Source organism: Setaria viridis, chromosome 8 (assembly GCF_005286985.2).
Source record: "Setaria viridis chromosome 8, Setaria_viridis_v4.0, whole genome shotgun sequence".
Taxonomy (NCBI): domain Eukaryota; kingdom Viridiplantae; phylum Streptophyta; class Magnoliopsida; order Poales; family Poaceae; genus Setaria; species Setaria viridis.
This window is the reverse complement of record NC_048270.2, coordinates 284,096-303,863: the sequence shown is the minus strand read 5'-3', so window position 1 is coordinate 303,863 and position 19,768 is coordinate 284,096. Positions and strand designations below refer to the sequence as shown.

Genomic DNA, 19,768 nt, shown 5'->3' with positions numbered 1-19,768 from the left:
GGACACATGATCGAAGCTCAAGTTACGAGTAGATGGGTCAGAGATTTTGACCTTTCACCAAACACATATAGCAGCATGATAGACTGATGGAGGGAGGAGTAGCAGCAGTGGCGTGGTTGTGGCAGCATGTAATGCAAACCCTTTTTTTAATATAACATTTGGACATATCGAGTATATATATTTGTATTTTCGTTTGCAGGTGTGCTGGCAGTTGGTATACGTATAATATTGTATTCGGCATGCATAAACACGTACGCCTCCGACCACCAGCTCTACATTATATTATTCTGCAGGCATTACTCCTCGTTTGTAGTATGACTGACTGGATCGGAATATACACAGCCCACCCACCTCTCGGGCCGTTCGTCGCCGATTCGTTCCGTCCGTGGGCCGGCATTGGTTGGGTGTGGGTTTCTTCTGGATGGATGGAGGAGAACTGAAAGCAGAGCACGTACCAAGCACTCTACTTCTTAATGTCTTTTTGAATATTAGCAACCATGTCATCTTCATACAAATTAATGACTTTGGGAGATTCATCAACACTTGCTTGGGCTTGGCTATAAGTTGTTGGCCCCTATTGCACGGATACCATAATTGCATTGTGCTACTCCTAATTTCCGTTTCAGCTGGCATGAAAACGAAACACACACATGTGACATAGTACATCTAAAACATGCGCTTGCTTGCCTTTGATTAGCACACGTGGTTGCATTAGACTGGCATGGGCATATATTAAATGTGAAAACGAAACACACAGATGTGACATAGTACATCTAAAACATGCGCTTGCTTGCCTTTGGTTAGCACACGTGGTTGCATTAGAGCCTTTTGGCAGGGCTTCGCCTCCTCTGAAAACGGCTCCGACTCTAGCTCCTTTGGTGAAGTGACTTCTTTGGTGGAGCTGAAACCGTTTTAAAACACCGTTTGGCAAAACGGCTTCTCCGATTTTTCATAAATGAATGAAAGATGTCAAATATCCGATGTACCCCTAGCAAATGAATTTGTACTTTTCTTCAATTTATATTTGTAATTTCATTTGAAATAGAAAAGGATTAACATATATAATTATAGATTAAACTAATAGTCTCTCTTTCTTTTTCCTTTTTTTTCCTCCATTTTTTCCCTTCTTTTTTATCCTTTTCTCCATTCTTTATTGCTCCTTATCCTTTCTTCATGACGGCGCACTCCAGCTGCATCCTCTTTTGCTTTGCGCCACACCACGTCGCTCCCTCCATCCATCCCCATGCGTGCTGGTGCTGCTGCCACATCATCTCTGGTGCTGCTCAGGCGCTTGCGCTACTACTCCAGCACTCCGCGGCTGCTAGCCCAGGCTGCACGAGGCATCTGTTGCTGTCTGGCAAGGCTAGGCCGCAGAGCCAGGTGCTCGCGCCCACGCTGGGCTACGCGATCATGCTGGCGCTAGCTGCGGCAGGAACGGGGTGTGAAGCGTCTAGACCAGCCACCGGTGATCCTCTGGCCGGCTGCACGCCATTTTTATTTTCCTATACATGAATAAGTATGAATAATTTCAGTACCTATTATGTCTATATATGGTGCATTCTTAAGACGACCGCGGCGTTCTTTTAATTTATTTTCTACTTGGACTGGCTTGATCTTAGTTTGATTCGTTCGTTCATTTTTATGGATCCTTGCTCGGTTTCTTCTCCTATGCTATCGTAGCATCGTGTCCTTCCTTCCTTTTTACCAATCTCTCTGGATCGATTCTAATATTCTCCAGCTCCAGCAGTCCGATTCCGACTTTTTAGATACGTGAAAAGTAGATTTAGCTTCAGGAGCCTTCTAATACATAGATTTAGTTTTAGAAAAATAAGAATAAATTGTAAAAAAAAGTTGGAAAATTCTCGAAAAGGTCTGAACATCATCTAAGCGCACATTAAAACCTTTTACACTCAAGAAATAGCAAGATGCATCGCATGAATGCAACACACAGAACAACCTTGTTTGATTTAAACAAACAACCAATGTTTTCCTATACTAAGGCCCTGTTTGGCATAGCTCCACTTCACAACTCCAGCAACTCCCAAAAAAATCCACCCAAACACCCCAGCTCCAAAACTCCATGGAGCAGCCAACTCCATAGAGTTGTAATGCAAATGGGGGTGGAGTTTTGGAGCACCTCTTTTGCTGCTCCAAAACTTTCTCTTTCGAACCTTCTCGTGGAGTTGGTGGGTAAAATACTAGAAAAACGGTTCGTTCTGTTTTTCCTCCGAGACTTCCTGTTTCCACGCGCGCTCGTCTATGCTCCCGTGAACCCGCCGCCACCAACCGAGAATCGAATCCCCGCCGGCGGCCACCCATTCCCCTCCCAAGCACCAATCCCCGCCGGCCGCGTAGCCCCTCCCGGCGGCTCCGGAAGGCGCGGGGCGAGCGAGTTGGGGTGGCGGCGGCACGTCTTGCACCGGCCAACGGCTCCCTCGCCGTGGGGTTCGCCATGGCCGAGATCTGCCGGTGCGCAAGGTGGCCCGTGTATGCCACGACGGGTCAAGTGGAGCCGGTGCTGCGGACGAGGTCAAGCAAAGCGACGACTGCGTCATCGGAGCGATGGGTGACGAAGCGGCTGGCACCGAGCCGGCGGAGCAAGGCGTCCAGGTGCTTGAGGCTCTGGCTGAGCCACCACCAGGACACCTTGCCGGGGTAGTAGGGCCCATCCTCCTCCGGCGCCCACACGTAGGCAAGCACCACCTCCCCGGCCTTCCGCGCGGCCACTGCCAGCGCCGGGTTGTCCTCCACCCGCAAGTCCCGCCTGAAGATCGGCAGCAGCTCAAGAACCTGTGGAGCAGCCAAGAACAAGCTCCTGGCCCTCCGATATGATGAGCTTCTCGCGGTGAGCGAGGATTGCCAGGAACTGTGGAAAGGCTGGACTGGATTGGCCTCTTTTCTCCAGAGAGCCTCCAGTTGCAGTGAAGATTGAGTAATCTGACTAATCTCCTCCTCTTTAGAAGATGATAACTTGTGACCAAATGACAAGTGGGGTCATGGGTTGGGGTAAAAGCGACAATGCATCCAAAAAAATCCTCCTTTTAGAGTTGGAGGCACCCATCAAGCTAAACACCCCATTTTAGTTATGAAGTTCTGGAGTGGAGCTGACTCCACCTGGAGTTCTGGAGTGGAGCAGCTCCACCCAGAGTTCCGGCACGGCAGGCGGGCGGGCGGCGGGCGGCAGGCGAGCGGGCGGCGGGCGCGCAGCGGGCGGGCGGCGCGGCGGGTGGCGCGACGGGCGGCGTGCGGGGGCGACGCGCGGGTGGGACGGGGCGGACGGGAGGACTGTTTTTGTTTCGTTTCGCGAACCGGTATTGTGTAACGAGTGGCAATGGTGGGTAAATACCCACCAACTCAACGAGGAGGTCTGTATAGGGGTTTTTTGGAGCACCTCTTGAGGTACTCCTCAAAAAACGTTTGGCTGCGAATTTTTTTTTTTGAAGTGGAGTGCTCCAAACACCCCCTTAGAGCCATGCCAAACAGAACCTAAATTTCATGTTAAGAGCCTCTCATTAAATCGAATCAATTGATGCTAATCAATCACTTAAATCGAATCAATTGATGCTAATCAATCACTTGCTTTCCCGAACTGGACAGCAGGATTTCTGGCAGAACGTTGGGGGCTTCAATCGTCGACTCGCTATCCCCATCTCAGCCCAGGCTCACGGAGAAAATAAATGTTGGAAAAATTTAAATTATAAGAAAATTATTGTTTAATTATTTTTTTAATCAACAAAAATTTCTAGGTTTGCACGCGGAGCCGCATGCACGTACGCTTCACGACTCCAAAGCCTAGCAAGCTGGATGGCTGGCTGAAGCCTGGCCTGGCCTGCTTATAAGTAGCCTGCCTGCCTGGATCGAGCGGAGGAAGACACACATCCTCCTCGATTCATTCTCTCTCTCTCGTTGCTGCCCTGCCGCCCGGTTTCTTCTCCCCTCCTGTCTGTCCTCCTTCCTCCTAGTGTCCGGCCTGTCCTTCCTTCCTTGTTCAATTCCCAGCCATCGATTCCTCCTAGTGTCCGGCCTGTCCTTCCTTGTTCAATTTCCAGCACCAATCCATCGATTCTCCTCCACCTCCGTCCCCGGCCGCTCCAGATCAATAATGCAGCAGCAGCAGACCACGACGCAGATCCAGACGCTGCCGCCGCAGATAAATAAGAGGACGACGACGACGATGATGAGGGCGGAGGCGGCGGCCAAGGCCACCGAGGACGACGACAGCCGCTTCGACGCCGGCAAGCCTCCGCCGTTCCGCATCGGCGACGTCCGCGCGGCGGTGCCGGCGCACTGCTGGCGCAAGAGCCCCCTGCGCTCGCTCTCGTACGTGGCGCGGGACGTGGCGGTGGTGGCGGGGCTGGCCGTGGCGGCGGCGGCGCTCGACAGCTGGGCGGTGTGGCCGCTCTACTGGGCGGCGCAGGGGACCATGTTCTGGGCGCTCTTCGTCCTGGGGCACGACTGCGGCCACGGGAGCTTCTCCGACAGCGCCACCCTCAACAGCGCCGTGGGGCATCTCCTCCACTCCTTCATCCTCGTCCCCTACCATGGATGGTAACCGGCTCATTCTTCAGTTCTTCCTCTTTAATTTGATGGCTGCATCCATGCATGTTAATTTCAACAATGAATCCATACATTCATACACGATGCATGCACTGCATGCCCTTCCATACATTCGGAGAAGGAAGGAATCAAACATGCATGTGCATCGATGCAATCTGCAGAATCAGGCCGAGATTTTTAATAAAGTAAAGAAGGAAAAGGAGAGCACACATGCTTGCATGCATCTTGCTCTTTTCAAGAGATTCCATCTGTGTCAGAGATATTTTGGATGGATGGATGGTCGGGCATAAAACTACTCTCCACGTCCATGTATCATACACAACTCGGTCTTTATGCCAGTCACCCTCTTATATTATATATGACTACTTCATTTTAAAACGTTGATTATATTAATTACACAGACAGAGAATCTCTGTTACTTGATGCATGTAAAGCAGCATTAGTATATAATAGCTCCACTTGACAACAATTTGCATTTGTGCCGTTACTAGCTAGCTAGCCTGTGATATACTATATAATTAATAACATAATCCTGCCTGCCAATTTTATACATGCAGGAGGATCAGCCACAGAACGCACCATCAGAACCATGGCCACATCCACAGAGACGAGTCATGGCACCCGGTCAGTCCGCATCCTCCTTAATTTACTTTGTTTTCTTACCGCTAATCAGAAACAAAAAATCAGCAAATTTTTACGTTATATATATGGTTGCATATAACTTTTCAATTATTTTAGAGATGGTCTTCTTATTCGCTAGCTGTACAGTAGTAGTAGTATGGCATCTTATATAGGAGTATATCTCTAGGAATTAAAAGAGGCAAACATATTTACTAGCAAATTTGGAATACTCCTAAGTAGTAAGGGACGGTAGGCTAGCTCTTGCAAGTATAGGTGGCTGGCTGTCCCTATTGATGCCCTCACAGACATTATATTTATTATGCCACCGGATCCAATGACCGTCGAGTTGAAGAGGGCCGGCCATGGCAGCTGCCGCCTCAGATGTTCAATAATCACATGAACAATGTAAAAATACTGTAGTAGCATTGGCAAATATAGTAATTAAGCTACCATATAATTATTAAGTTATTATTAGTCGGTCCTTGTGTCTGGACGTACGTGCGTGGTCCTTTGCATTGCTTTCTTGGGATTTTCAGACTGCAGATCTAGGCACATGGCGCTGCAGGTTCCCTAGCTCACTTTTACTAATCAACATGCTAAGCTTATTAGCAGGAAGAGATCAATTGATCGGTGTGGTCCATGCATCTGCTGCAGCTGCTGGTAGATTAGATCTCATCACCACATCATTAGCAGGAAGAGATCGATGGGATTCCCACCTTCAAAATAAGCTGTGTATTTGATGCCATTTGTCGTCTGTCGTCTGTTACCACCACATACAGCTTGCTTACTTCTTGTCTTGGATAGGAAAGCTACCATCCATATTTGCCCGGCATCTTCAAAATAAAGTCTCGATCTAGTGCCGACTGTAGTAGAATAATCGATCATCAAGATAAACTAAATTGCTACTTAATTTATATGTTGTTCATGCTTTAAATTCTGCCTGGTACGTACAATTAATGGATCGGAATATATTTGAGTTGAATTCATGCTAATGGAGTGAGCAGATGACGGAGAAGCTGTACCGGCAGCTGGAACCACGCACCAAGAAGCTACGGTTCACCGTCCCATTCCCGCTGCTCGCGTTCCCCGTCTACCTCGTATGTTCTGAATACAATGCTGCGGCTGAATAAAATGATATACTCACAGTATGATGGATGTTGACCTGCATGCATGCTGTGCAGTGGTACAGGAGCCCCGGCAAGAATGGATCGCACTTTCTTCCCAGCAGCGACCTGTTCACCCCCAAGGAGCGCGGCGATGTCATGCTCTCAACCACCTGCTGGTGCATCATGCTCGCCTCGCTGCTCGCCATGGCGTGCACCTTCGGCCCAATCCAGGTGCTCAAGATGTACGGCGTCCCATACCTTGTAAGTACTGCACCCAGCTACTTGTCAACAACTTGTGTGTTTGCTTCCAAGCAACTCCTCCATCCTTTCCTAGCATTTAGTTGGTTGAATCGATCAGGCAAGCAACTCAAACTGTACCAAAATGAATGCATCACGCAGGTGTTTGTCATGTGGCTTGACCTGGTGACCTACTTGCACCACCACGGCAGCCATGACCTCCCCTGGTACCGCGGCGAGGAGTGGAGCTACCTGCGTGGGGGCCTCACCACAGTGGACCGGGACTACGGCTGGATCAACAACATCCACCACGACATCGGCACCCATGTCATCCACCACCTCTTCCCCCAGATCCCGCACTACCACCTCGTTGAAGCGGTAAGCCTTCCTTCTGCCCATCGATCTCCTATGCCCTTCTTCTTCTGGTGCTTATCTATAAAAACTGAAATTTTGAAAACGGGCAGACCAAGGCAGCAAGGCCGGTGCTGGGCAGATACTACAGGGAGCCACAGAAGTCGGGGCCGCTGCCACTTCACCTCTTTGGTGTGCTCCTCAGAAGTCTCAGAGTGGATCACTTCGTGAGCGACCATGGGGATGTCGTCTACTACCAAACTGACCACGCCTTGAACACTGCAGCTCATGGCTGGGCCACTGAAAACCATAAGCAAAAGTGATTCATATATTCTGAAGCCTCAACAAGTTGCCCTACTACTATTCAGAAGTCGATCCACTCATTACGGGATTGGATTCGAAGCATGGTAGATGATAGCATAGAAAGTCAAATAATAATTCAAGCAGAAAGCAAGGGATCCTCGATGATCTAATTGAAGCATGCGTGCATGCATATGTATTCGTTGGTTGATTGGGCTCATGAAATCGATTTACCCACTAGAGTAGCTAAGCATTGCTATACAATATAATCGTGGCTTGTACAAACTACTAGATGTTGAGGTAGAGATGAGAATCTGTATTGATGACTGCCTCTCAGAAAACATTAGTCTGTATGACACAAATAATAATAATATTACATGCCGCCTGATTGATTCATATAGAGTTGTTGACTAGGCAGTGGCACAGCAGTACAGCAACATTTTTACAGCAGCCTATCTGTGCTCGATCAACTGCTGATTCGATCAGATTAGATTACAGCAACCCCGAGACATGGACATCAACTAGACTGCTTTGCTGCTTATTCCATCAGCGGCCACCAAATAATGATAATATGATGCTATATACTATCAATACCGCCACTATACTACTAGTAATAAGTATATACTGTGACGGTGGCTAACCAATATATACTTACAGCTACCAATACTTACACGTCATCATAATCATCAATCCAGGAAAATTCTTGAGGGAAGCAGACCTCCAAAACCTTCATCTTTCAGAAGCTCATCCTCGCACGCTACCAGCCTCAGAGTACACGCGCTCACGTTCTTACACTTGACCTTCAGCTGCTCAAGGCTCCTCACAAACACCTGCTCCACCCATGTCCGCATGGGCCTCTTCTCTGAATCTGATGCGCATGCTGCTCCCACTATTTGCACCATAGCCCCAACATCTATCTCCAACCTGCACCCAGAGCCCACAACATTGCTCGTGCGGTTGGTAAACTCCTGCAGCAATTCCTCGCAGAGTTTGCCAAAATCAACCGGCTTGAAATTGATTGACTCGTCGACTGAACGCAACAGGTTGTCAACAGATCCATCTGGATCGCCAGACGAGTTCTCGTGGCTGCTGCTGCTGTCGTCGCCGCCATCATGGGTTTCAGCCTCGTCGACAGGAAGGTTCAAGTCAAATGTAACGCTTGATGTTCTATGCAGACGCTTTGAAGTGCTCGATGGTTCTTCTACCTTTCCTCCACCATCAGATATGTTAAGCTTCCTCTTACTGAAGGAACTGGAGTACAAAGATGCTTGAATGTCGCTCAAGGAATGCCTGGAGGAAACTACCGCTTTACCTCCAGGGCCTCCACCGACGTTTGCTGTGCCTGGCTCAACTATGATCTTCAGGTGATGTCCACGAGCTGCCAGAACTTTTTCTTCCGACAAAGCATGGCCCTCTCCCATCCCAACAGAGGCATCTTGACATCCTCGGATCATTCTTGTAGACAACACCACAATCGAGTCATTGAGATCAGCCACCCTCCCCCCATGCAAGTCTTTGTACCTGCCAGTCTCAAAGGCCTGAGTCAGACTCTCCTGAACAAGGAAGTCAGCTTTGTCGATATTCTCAAGGAATATAACTGATCGCCGCTTCTTTCTCAACTCCTCAAAAATACAGTCAGTGGCACGCTTTCCTCTGAAATTGGAGTTGCCCCAGTCCTGGACGCTAAAGTCCAAATATATCAGGTTATCTGAGCTACCGTGCATCAGCTCTGCAAGTGCCACACCAACTCTCCGCTTGGCAATGCTGTCGGGGCCATGGAAACTAAACCATATGTCATTCTTCCTGTGTGCACCACGGCGCCTCTCCATTGACCGGCACCGCACGATGGATGCACAAATAGCACTCAAGGCTTCCTCCTGCCTCCCAACTGCCTTAAACAGGCGTTCCATGAGTAGCTTGTAATCAAAACTTTGTGCTGCAAGGGGTGAAGGCCTCTGCCATTGGCCAAAGGCAGAAATGCCTCCTGAAGCTGCTGAATGCAGAGCACTAGGTGATGTTTGACTTTGACCCCAGTTTGAGGAACTCCTGGAGCAATAGTAAGGCTGTACAGAGAACTGGGGAGGCTTCAGATTCAAATCATCAACCTTCTTGGGCATCGGCTGGATCGACCCCTCAGCATCCTCTACATGTTTACAGAGGGCATTACTTGAATCCTTGGAAGAAGATCCGCGAGGGGTGCCCAAAACCAAGTCAGTTGCCACAGCTGCAGCAGATGATGGTGACACATGATCTTCACGGTTGTCACAATTGGATGAATTGCTATGTTGGGATTGCACACCCCTATCATGAAGGGGTTCATCACTCTTTGATTGCCTAACTTGAAGGTTCAACACAAGGTCTGCATTCCTTTGATTGGAAATAGATGGCGATGAAATACTCTTTGCAGTTGTGTTGGTATGTGAAGCAGACACCGCAGAAGGTTTGATAACCTCCCTTTGAAGTGCAACTGCCTCTGAACCTTGGCTTGGATTTGGTCCTGTTTCCCTGTCAGCTGGAACACCAATGTAATGTGGAAATAACTGGTGAGGATCTCTGTTGATCCTCTGGCAACCTTGGTGGAGCCGCAGGCAGTACTCGTTCCACTTCTTCTGTAGATTCAGTATTTTTGTATTCAATACCATCTGATCATCTCTAACCTGCACTGAAGAAAAACTGCACATCTTTTATACCAATCATATCCAAAACTACTCATCTATCAGCGAGCTGTACAAGTTGCATTCACTACTAACTTCAGAATTCTAGAAGATAGAAGTAGCCTCACACCTTGACTGCATCAAACCCACTGTTAGGATCCATCATGCTGCCATTCTGCAGCAGAGATGGTAGACCTTCCTGGTGAGCTTCAGCTGTAATGCCACTCCCTCTAATGATAGTTGCAACTTCCTGCTCATATCTATCATTGCACTGTTGGCACCGAGGGCCTGATGGCATGAGACTATTTGCGTCATAGGTATCGCACATAAAACCTCCAAAAGGAACAAATGACTCCATCAAGCTGCAAATTACAAGTTTGAAAATGTTAGATCCTGATGGCGCTATTGGGCATAACGTAAAACTCCTAAACAGTAAACAGTAGCCATCTGGTGGATGTTACTTTGTAATGAACAGCACATGTTGTCCCTAGTTATTAGGTTCTACCACAAGAGATGGAAATACCGTACAAGACTCAAGCTGTATAATTACTCTTGCTTAGAAAAATCAGAAGATGTCCAAGCTTAAGCTAAGTTTAACTGTGGGCATTCCTACATCAGGATGATCATCTAGCCCACTAAGCTATGGCCAGTTAATCTTTTATTCAGGACACTGCAGCATTTACTTATACTAATTATCAAAATTATCCAGGTAAAAAGCAAAGGCCTAAGCTAAAGAGATCAAACAAATGGAGTTCTTAATAAGTCCTGCTTCAGCCAAGTGCTCCAACTCTTGAGTCTCTTCAGCTACTTAAGAATAGCTGCAGTTGCGGGAAGGATAAAAATTATAATTACCGTACAGTTGCTCGACACTTGAACCCAAGTACTGAAGCAAGCATATCAGGACTCAAGATCAAAGCTTGAACAAAAGAAGTCACTACTAGAGAAATGACCTTTCGTCCCATACCTTTGTACCGGTCACTTTTTGAGGGTCTAAATTTGGGGGTCCCCGAAGGACCTTTAGTACCGGGTGTACTAAAGGTCCTCGTGGCTTTAGTACTAGGTCATAATACCATCCGGTATTAAAAGGTCACTTTTAGTACCGGGTGGTATTACGACCCGGTACTAAAAGCCTCTCCACGGGTTACTTCAAAAGGAAAGCATATCCAACTCCATCACATGTGCTGTGTAGGTGACTTGTGATGCGCGTGTGCGAAGGCCTCCTGGGTGTTCGTCAAATTTTTTCTTTATTTTTTGGACGAAAAACAGTTTAGTACCAGTTATTTGGCCCAGTACTAAAGGACCGACTTAGCAGTACCGGTTGCGAAACCGGTACTAAAAGGGGGTTGAGTAAAGGGGACTTCTCTAGCTGTGAGTCTGCATCTTGTGGAATGAGTAAAACCAACAAAAGGGACATGACAGACAGGAAGAAAAACATTCAGTCATGGAGTAGCTTATTTAAAGAGTTTATTGACCAAAATGCTATTACTACTAACTGCAGTAGTACTACATGACTCAGGAAATCAGACAGGTGTGGGAAACAAGAAACAACCATGCTATAGAAAGGGCAAACACACAGACCCATACTGTCCAAACATTAAACTACTAGTGAAGAAAGAACATAAACTAATCACAATACTTGTGGTGATAACCAGACATAAAAGAAACATCTTGGTTGAGATAAACTACTAGGCACGGCAATCAGCGCACATGTATATATGTGCATGGTAAATAATAGAAATAAACAATGGGTGTGAGATGGGTGAACTGAAAGACCTTGTACTTGCGGGCTTGGACAAGGCAGTGGCAGTGGTGGCGGGAGGCATGACTCCGGCGGCTGCAGTGCCTGCGTCGCGCACGGCGGTGATTGGCAGGAGCTGGAGCTCCCAGTCCTTGTCGACGAGCGGGAACTTGGAGAGGAAGGCGAGGTATGTCTCGTAGGTGGCCGACCAGCCCATGACCCAGACCGTGTGGCCTGCTCTGTGCGTCTCCAGCAGGCGCGTGACCTCGGACACGACCCGGCGTCCCCTCTCCTGCAGGTCGGGGTCGTCGTCGGCGACAAGGTCCTTGAGGTCGCCGATGCTCAAGATGAGGCCGGAATTGGAATTGGGATTGGGATTATTGATGGGGGTGGGGCCGACGGGGAGGATGCGGTAGGGCGACGCGGTGGCGAAGTCAGCTGCTGCGGACGCGGCCCCCACGCCGACGAGCATGGGGTTGCGTCCGCGGGAGATGATCTCGGTGATGCGGCGGCGGTTGTCCTCCCCCGGGGCTGCGCCTGCGACGGCAGCGGCGGGCGAGGGGACCTGGGCGTCGTCGGCTGCGGCGAAGCTGCAGAGGAAGAGCGGCGGCGGGCGGGCGCGCGTGGGGAGTCGGCCGAGGAGCGGCATGGGCGGCGCGGGGCGGAGGATGGCGAGCTTGATGTCTCCGCTGCGGAATCCGGCGTCGGCGAAGACGCGGCTGACGAGGGGGTCGTCGAGGATGGCGAGGACGAGGTGGGAGAGGTCGACCTTGACGGCGTTGGGGGAGGTGGCTGAGGTGGGCTGGTGGTAGAAGTGGAAGGTGTCGGGGTTGCGGCGCTGGTTGGCCTGGGAGCGCTTGATGGCGGCCATGAGGGAGTTGGCCACAGGGGGCTCGGAGTATTCATTTTCCTTTTCTTTTTCCTTTTGGGAAGAAGATGCCGAAGAAGAAGATGAGGGGAGGCGGTCGAGGGAGACGGCGAAGCAGAGCTCGAGCGCCTTGAGCTGGAGGCGCGGGGAGTAGGCGGCGCTGCGAGCGCGGGCGAGGGCGTCTCGGAGCAGCGGGGCGGCGGTGGGCGCGAGGAGGGAGGAGATGAGGTGGAGGGATGTGGTCTGGGCGTGGGCGCGGCGGCGCGCGGAGGCGACGGCGGCGTCGAGGGCGGCTACGGCGGCGGGGGAGAGGCACTGGCGCGCGGCGGGCACCGGCGTCGGCATGGCTGCCTGCGCCTGGGCTAGGACTTGGGTGGGATTAGATTTGACTGGGCGTGGGGGCAGAGTGTAAAATTGGGAGAATTGAAAAGGGAAATGACGGCAAGGCAGAGGGCGTGACCGCAAAAGGTCCTTCCGGTGGCATGGCAGGTGCCCAGCCAGGGAGAGCAGGTGGTGGTGTCTTGTTGTTTTATATCTCCCACCATTTTCTATTCTCTCTTCTTTCTTTCTTTCTTTCCTTCTGTTCTTTCTTTCTCTCTCTCAAGAAACAAAACAAAAGGAAACAAAAAGAAAAGAAAAGAAAATCTAGTGACAAATAATTGCAGTAGCAGCAGCTGCAGCTTTTGGGAGATGTTGTTGCCTCGCACAGACACAGACACAGACACAGTCACAGGCCCAGGCAGTGGAGTGTCCTCTTTTGGCCTCCCCGGGTAGGGTAGGGGCGGCCGGCAGTGGAGTGGGAAATTCGGTGGAGAGCACACTGCTGCAGATTCTATTCTCATCGTTCCTTTTTCTTTTCTTTTAGTGGTCATTCCTTTCTTTTCTTTTAGTGGTCACATCCTTTTTTACAGTGACGTGATGCGCCCAGCATTCAGACTCTGCGATCGATCTTTCTGAAAGATCGATGCATAGATCCTCCCCCCAACTGCAACACGTACACCACGTATCCTTCCCTTCCACACAAATCACACCCACCATTTCCTTTTAAGATGAATCTGTACCACCTTCTGTCGCTTCGTATTTATGAAATAGTGGCAAACAAGTTCAGGCGTGTACTATGTCTGTTTAGTAATATTTTGTAATTTTGTTTGTTCTTTTTGGTGATCCATCATTTTCGTATCTTGTAGGAAAGTTACCTGCCAGATTCTTTTTCCTTGCGGTGAATTTTTGTAAGCACAAGTTGTTGTCTTTTCTGCAGCGTCCTAACTTTGAAAAATAGACCCTCAACTTTAGTGAGATGGAGACATATATTTTAGTCTTAGGATCACACGGCACATGCGTCTCTTATTTGTTGCCAATTTTCTTATTGTGACACTCATACATGGACATTGTTTTTAACTTGCTGATTGACTCCAACCGTACGTGGCTTTTGATCAGTCAACAAGTGTTCCTTGAAGTGTGTCAGAGTGAGCGTGAGGCAACCAGAGGTGTCAAGGCTGCTGTGCTGTGCGCACACGAGGCGAGCTGGGCCTTGTTTAGTTGCCTGATTTTGGGTGTTCAAAATCACTATGCTAGTACTGTAGCATACTGTAGCGTTTCGTTTGTATTTGTGAATTATTGTCCAAATATTAACTAATTAGGCTCAAAAGATTCGTCTCGCAAAGTACAACAAAACTGTGCAATTAGTTTTTGATTTCGTCTAGATTTAGTACTCCATGCATGTACCGCAAGTTTGATGTGATGGGAAATCTTCTTTTTACATAGTGTCAAAGTTGGGAGTTTGGAGTGAACTAAACATGCCCCTGATCAGAAATGCCTGAGAGGCTTTTTGTTGCCCTTTAATTTTCGTGGATAAGCATCTCTTTATCTTTTAATTTCCTTCTTCATTTTCCCCCTCCGCATACTATATTATTATATAGTATTATATTATTTGATTCCAACAGTGAAGTAGATAGCTAGCTTAAGACTAAATCTATGTGAGCCCCAACATGGTGTATCTATTCTACTCCTATTTGATTGTACAAACCCTCCTCTCCTAACCAATCCCGAATCATATCATCAGCCTGCTCGATCGATCATCCTACCGCTTTCCAGTCATTATCAGGATGAGGATGCAAAAAAGATGGGACTTGGACATGTACCACCACAACCCGCTGTTGCGTGTCCACTTGGCCAACCACTATCCTGTGCTTTACATGGAACGCGATCCTTCAGTAAAAATGACACCCCCTTAGTAGTCCATGTTGCTTCCATCCATCCAAATGTTTTTTATTTAATCATTAATCACATCGTTTTCATGGTATATTTAAGTGTTGTTGCATTTAATTCAGTGCAATGATGACTTTGTTGATGCCCTGAGATCGTCCACAACTACGAACGCACCATTTCTATCGCTCCCTCCATCCCAAATTGCAGGTCATTTTAGTATTTCTAGGTTCATAGATCTTGTTGTTTATCTAGATATACACACATACTCCCTCCGTTTCAAATTGTGGGTCGTTTTGGATTTTTTAGATTCATAGATATTATTATGTATATAGACATACGCTATATCTAGATGCATAATAATATGTATGAACCTAGAAAAATCAAAACGACCTACAATTTGGAACGGAGGGAGTACTAAAATTATGAATCTAGAAATGCCAAAACGAACTACGATTTGGAACGAAGGGAGTACTTAGGAGTAGTTGCAAAACAAAAGCTTATCATTTTTTTCCCATGGCATATCTATATATAACGGTGGTGGTATTCTACAATAATGACCTGTGATGTATAGGATCGCCACGACGTACTTTTCATATTACAGTGTAGTAAAATCAAAGCTAGCAAGCAGTAATGATGTACTCTTTGTTACTTGAGATACACGTAGCCCCTGTACCCTCTTCTCATGCACTTACTTACACGCCAATAGAAAAGAAAGGAAAAATATCTTTACAACTTGACAAATCTATCACAAGCAATTGCTTTTAGTCAAAATTGAATAGAAATGGCCCAAGAAAACTCTTTGGTGCAAAACTGCAAATGGCCAAATACCCATCCATGCTCCACCACAAACATCACATTCATAGCTTTTACAGTCCAAAAGCAATGGAAAGCAACATTTGGACCCCCACCACACAATTCAAGTGCTCTACATTATTATTAGCACAAACACTTGAAAAACTGTATTAGATTGGTAGAGATCTTCATGCTTTGCCAAAACTTATTAGAGATCATAGGCCAATATTGAACATAATATATAAATTGTTGTCTTGGTTTGGTTTTCATTTCGTGAGCAAGTGGGCCAAAACAGATTTGAGTGAGAGAGCTAGACGAGTACCAAATACTGTATACTTAAAATAAGAACAATAACACAGTAATCTATGAAAGATATACACGCGAAGGGAAGCAGTAGTGATGGCACAAAATGGTCAAAACTCCAAATTAATAAAAGTGATGACTCTGGACACTTGCAAAATTAATAAGAAGTTGCAACGACACACTTGATGGATTTGTGTATGTGCATGTATATAGAAGAAATAAGTTTATCAATAGTAAAAATTCATCCTTTTGTTATTACGTTTTAGCCTTAATGGGGTTGCAAAAAAGATGGTAATTATAGTAGCCTATACAACGCTAGCTACAGCTACGACTATAACAAGTGACGAAGTTAGCCCTTGGTTGCTGTAATGGAACAGGGACGAGAGGTGGACCTCCGATTCACCACGGGCAGTGCAATGCAAAACGTTTATGGGAGGCTATAGGGTGACTTGTCAAGCCGGATTATTTATTTGGGATTTCTTTTTCGAAAATGACACCGTCCAGTGTGTGTGCGTGCGTGCATTTCAGTTAATGATGTCTATGTTGCGTTGGCACTACTTTTCTCTGAGGGTGACTTATGACCTGCACCGTTTCCTCTAATTTGTCATATTTTCTTTCTCCGGTCGTCTCTTTATTTATTTCTCCAAAAGAATTTAACTTAAAATTGGAGGACTGACATATGTACCTACATGCATCATCGCCATTATTGATCCATTATATTTCTTGATTCATTGTGCAGTTGGAAAGAAAATTTAAAATTTTTGGTTTAATTTTCACCAATCCTAATAACAGTGGATACAATACAATAATATAATTAACGTATGGGGCAACTGTTCCTTTCGGTTGGATGCTTTACATATCATGCCAGATGTTGTTTCAGAAAAAGTGATAACAAAAAGATTACCTTTTGGTAGTTGATGGATGTGCCATGGATTAGCTTTCGCACAAATGGCTCCTTTCTAGCCAAGCTTTTCCCTGTTCTCTTGAGTGCGTCAAAGCAGGCAGGGGCATATGCCTTCACACTTGTACGCATAAAGAATCCCTTTCTCTTAGCTAGTGCGATCTAAAACTTTGTGGACTTTGACGAATCACTATTTCTTTGCTTCCATTACATGTATTCAATGTAATTTTCAGTCACAAATATACATAAGAAGCCAATTGAAATTAGCCTGCAGGCTAGCTAGTAGTGGGTCAACTGACCACACTGCTTAGCTATGATACATTGTCCACACTGCTAGTTATTCTTGAGGCCATCTGTCATCTATCCAGGACCTGAGAGTACTGCAAAGTAGATTATTTGCTTTCAGGGTTTAGCTCATTGATTAATTAGTTGTTGCTAGAGATTTCCAAACTTGCCATATATGCATACTACTCCAGTAGCTCTAGAATGCAGCAGGGACAGGTGTGCAAAACTGATGGAATGAATCTTGGAAGCTTCAAGTCAACCTCTAGTCGCCATAGCTCTAGATTATATGCATGGTGTAGCTGGGAGGTAGTAGCCATTTTTGGTATAGATGCTTTCTTTTCCCATCCTTGAGATGGATGCAGGATGCATGTGTGTATATGTATGCATGCATCTTTATTTGTCAACATCCAGCAATAGCAGGCCATATATGCATGCTTGGAAACACACAACATATCTTTCTGGGTCCTATCCTAATCCTAATCCTAATCCTATGACGACACATGCATGAATGCCCAAGATGTAGAGAGAGGATGCCAAACGAACTTTAGCTGACACAGCATATATGCATGATCCTTTAAAAAAAAATTTCTGTTGAAAAGGTCATCGATCGGATCGGATCTTGTGGGAAAGATTATTTCTAGCTAGTGATTGATGACTAGTACGTAATAATTAATAAAAGAATGACCGACTCATCCATCGATCGATCAGGATGAAACAGAGATGGAGTAGTCAACTGTCAACATATATACACTGTACATGGGCATGCATGCACCTAGTAGCTCCTCCTATAATTTGATTCAATAATTTGCTACCTGATCGAGCATAAGAATACAATCAGAGCATGAGGCATGATGGAGGTGTAGGGAATGATGTTTACTGTAAGAAGAACAGTGCAATCAGTCTCTCTCTCTCCAATAATACTCTCATATGATCACGTAACAGACAAAATGCTGCCTTTTCTGCAAAGCTGTGATGCCCCCTGGCCATCCTGTCGTGTCATGTCATGGTAAAGGCATGAGGAGAGAGAGATGCACACGTGCCTGTCACAAGAAAGCTTATAATATCATTCGTATCGTTCCACATCAACAGGCCGGCCTAATCTAATGGCTGTTGGATACGAGGTGCTAAACTTTAGCAGGGTCAGATCGGATGTTCGGATACTAATTAAAGGATTAAATATGAGCTAATTACAAAACTAATTGCACAGATGGAGTCTAATTCTCGAGACGAATCTATTAAGGCTAATTAATCCATCATCAGCAAATGGTTATTGTAGCATCAAATTGTCAAATCATAGACTAATTAGACTTCATAGATTCATCTCGCGAATTAGACTCCATCTATACAATTAGTTTTATAATTAGACTATGTTTAATACTCATAATTAGTATCGAACATCAGGTGCTAAAATTTAGCGGGTATCAAACACCCCTAAGTCGGCGTTCCCCGTTCTTGTTCCGGGAGAGGGCCGACCGGTTTACTTCTTCCTAGCCAAGCTGAGGTGCAAAGTGCATGCATGGCTCATTTATCCAACGCCAGTGGTGCCACTTTTTTACTTTAATGATGCTTCCTCCACACGATAATTACTTTCAAGCTTCTCCATCGGTGTTTTTTTTCCCTATCGACGAAGATGGGGAGCGCTGAGCGGCGGTGGCTCCCATTGGCGATGATGGGTTATTGGTCTCCACTAGAATCACACTTCACACAATCTGAACATATTTTTGGTTGGACTTTCCAACCTACTTTTACTTTTGCAAAAATTAAGAGTCAACTAAGAAATCTAAAAACCTCATGTGCTTTTACTCCAAAGCTATTTTTCTCCGTACAAAATCAAAAGCATATTTCCCTACTTTCATATACTTTGTACCTGCCGCTGCCGCTGGTTACGAAGGATACCACCGTCGCTCGGTGACGACGGCGCTGCCTTCTTCTTGGCTTCTAGGAGGAGCCCCTGGACCTCCGGCGTGCGCATCATGCCCCCGCCAGCCTCCCTGTGCAGCCGCAGCATCGCCTCCCATCGCGCCGCGAGCACCGGCGGAGAGCGCGAGGAGGTCGCGGGTGCGGAGGTGCGCGGAGATCAGGGCGATTACGTCCTCGGGGAGGGAGAGGATGAGGTCGCCGGAGGACGTGGTCGGGATCGGCGGCGGCTGATTTGGAAATTTCTCGGCGATAACTGCACATCTCTATATTTTTTCAGACCTCTGTACTCCAATGGCCGGGGAGGGTGTAGGACAGAAGCGTGGTGACCTCAAGAAGAATGACTAGCAGATCAAGAAGATAATCCGAGGTAGAAGACGAAGCATTGTATGTTTGGATCGGCAATAGATAGTTCTTGTGTTATCGACTGAAACCGTGACTGAAAACCACATGATATTGATATCAACTCCTTTTCTTTCTTTCTTTCTTATATCATTGAACAAACTATACAATTAAAATGGAGAAATGTTGCGGCCAAATTACAGTGTTGTTTGTGCACTCAGAGCCAACACTTGGAAGTTTCAAGTTGCACAAAAACTAGTGCTTGGAAGTCTGTACACTCAGATTATTGATCCTAGAGAGAAATAACATGATCTTTCTTGCAACTCATGTATTCTGGTGCAGGCATGGTCAGATGCTAGTAATTTGCCAAGGATCAAAAAGTGAGACAATGGTCAAGTACTCACTCACTCGGGGCATGCCTAACGTTGTTAGTTAAACATGGGATCAAGATACATAATCCACATGCGTAGCCAATGAGCTTGCTTAGCAGAGATGGACTTGATAGGCACCTCCTTTTGCCGACTGATGACATGTGCAGGTAGGCTTATTGATTTGGAAATTTCTCGGCGATATTCCGTGGAAAAGCAG

At 46.7% G+C, this 19,768-nt stretch overlaps 2 protein-coding genes across 2 annotated transcripts; one reads left to right on the top strand and one right to left on the bottom strand.

Moving 5' to 3' along the window:
* The first annotated feature begins 3,850 nt into the window (after nucleotides 1–3,850).
* LOC117834208 (fatty acid desaturase DES3) lies at nucleotides 3,851–7,568 on the top strand. Its single transcript, XM_034713836.2, has 6 exons — nucleotides 3,851–4,548; nucleotides 5,115–5,181; nucleotides 6,183–6,275; nucleotides 6,360–6,545; nucleotides 6,684–6,899; nucleotides 6,986–7,568. Exons 1-6 carry the CDS (start codon nucleotides 4,103–4,105, stop codon nucleotides 7,193–7,195), a joined length of 1,218 nt encoding a protein of 405 aa, XP_034569727.1. The 5' UTR covers nucleotides 3,851–4,102; the 3' UTR covers nucleotides 7,196–7,568.
* On the bottom strand, nucleotides 7,468–13,003 carry LOC117834207 (protein DWARF 53). Its single transcript, XM_034713835.2, has 3 exons — nucleotides 11,600–13,003; nucleotides 9,957–10,188; nucleotides 7,468–9,829 (listed from the first exon to the last, which is right to left on the bottom strand). Exons 1-3 carry the CDS (start codon nucleotides 12,775–12,777, stop codon nucleotides 7,859–7,861), a joined length of 3,381 nt encoding a protein of 1,126 aa, XP_034569726.1. The 5' UTR covers nucleotides 12,778–13,003; the 3' UTR covers nucleotides 7,468–7,858.
* Between the last annotated feature and the right edge of the window lie 6,765 nt (nucleotides 13,004–19,768).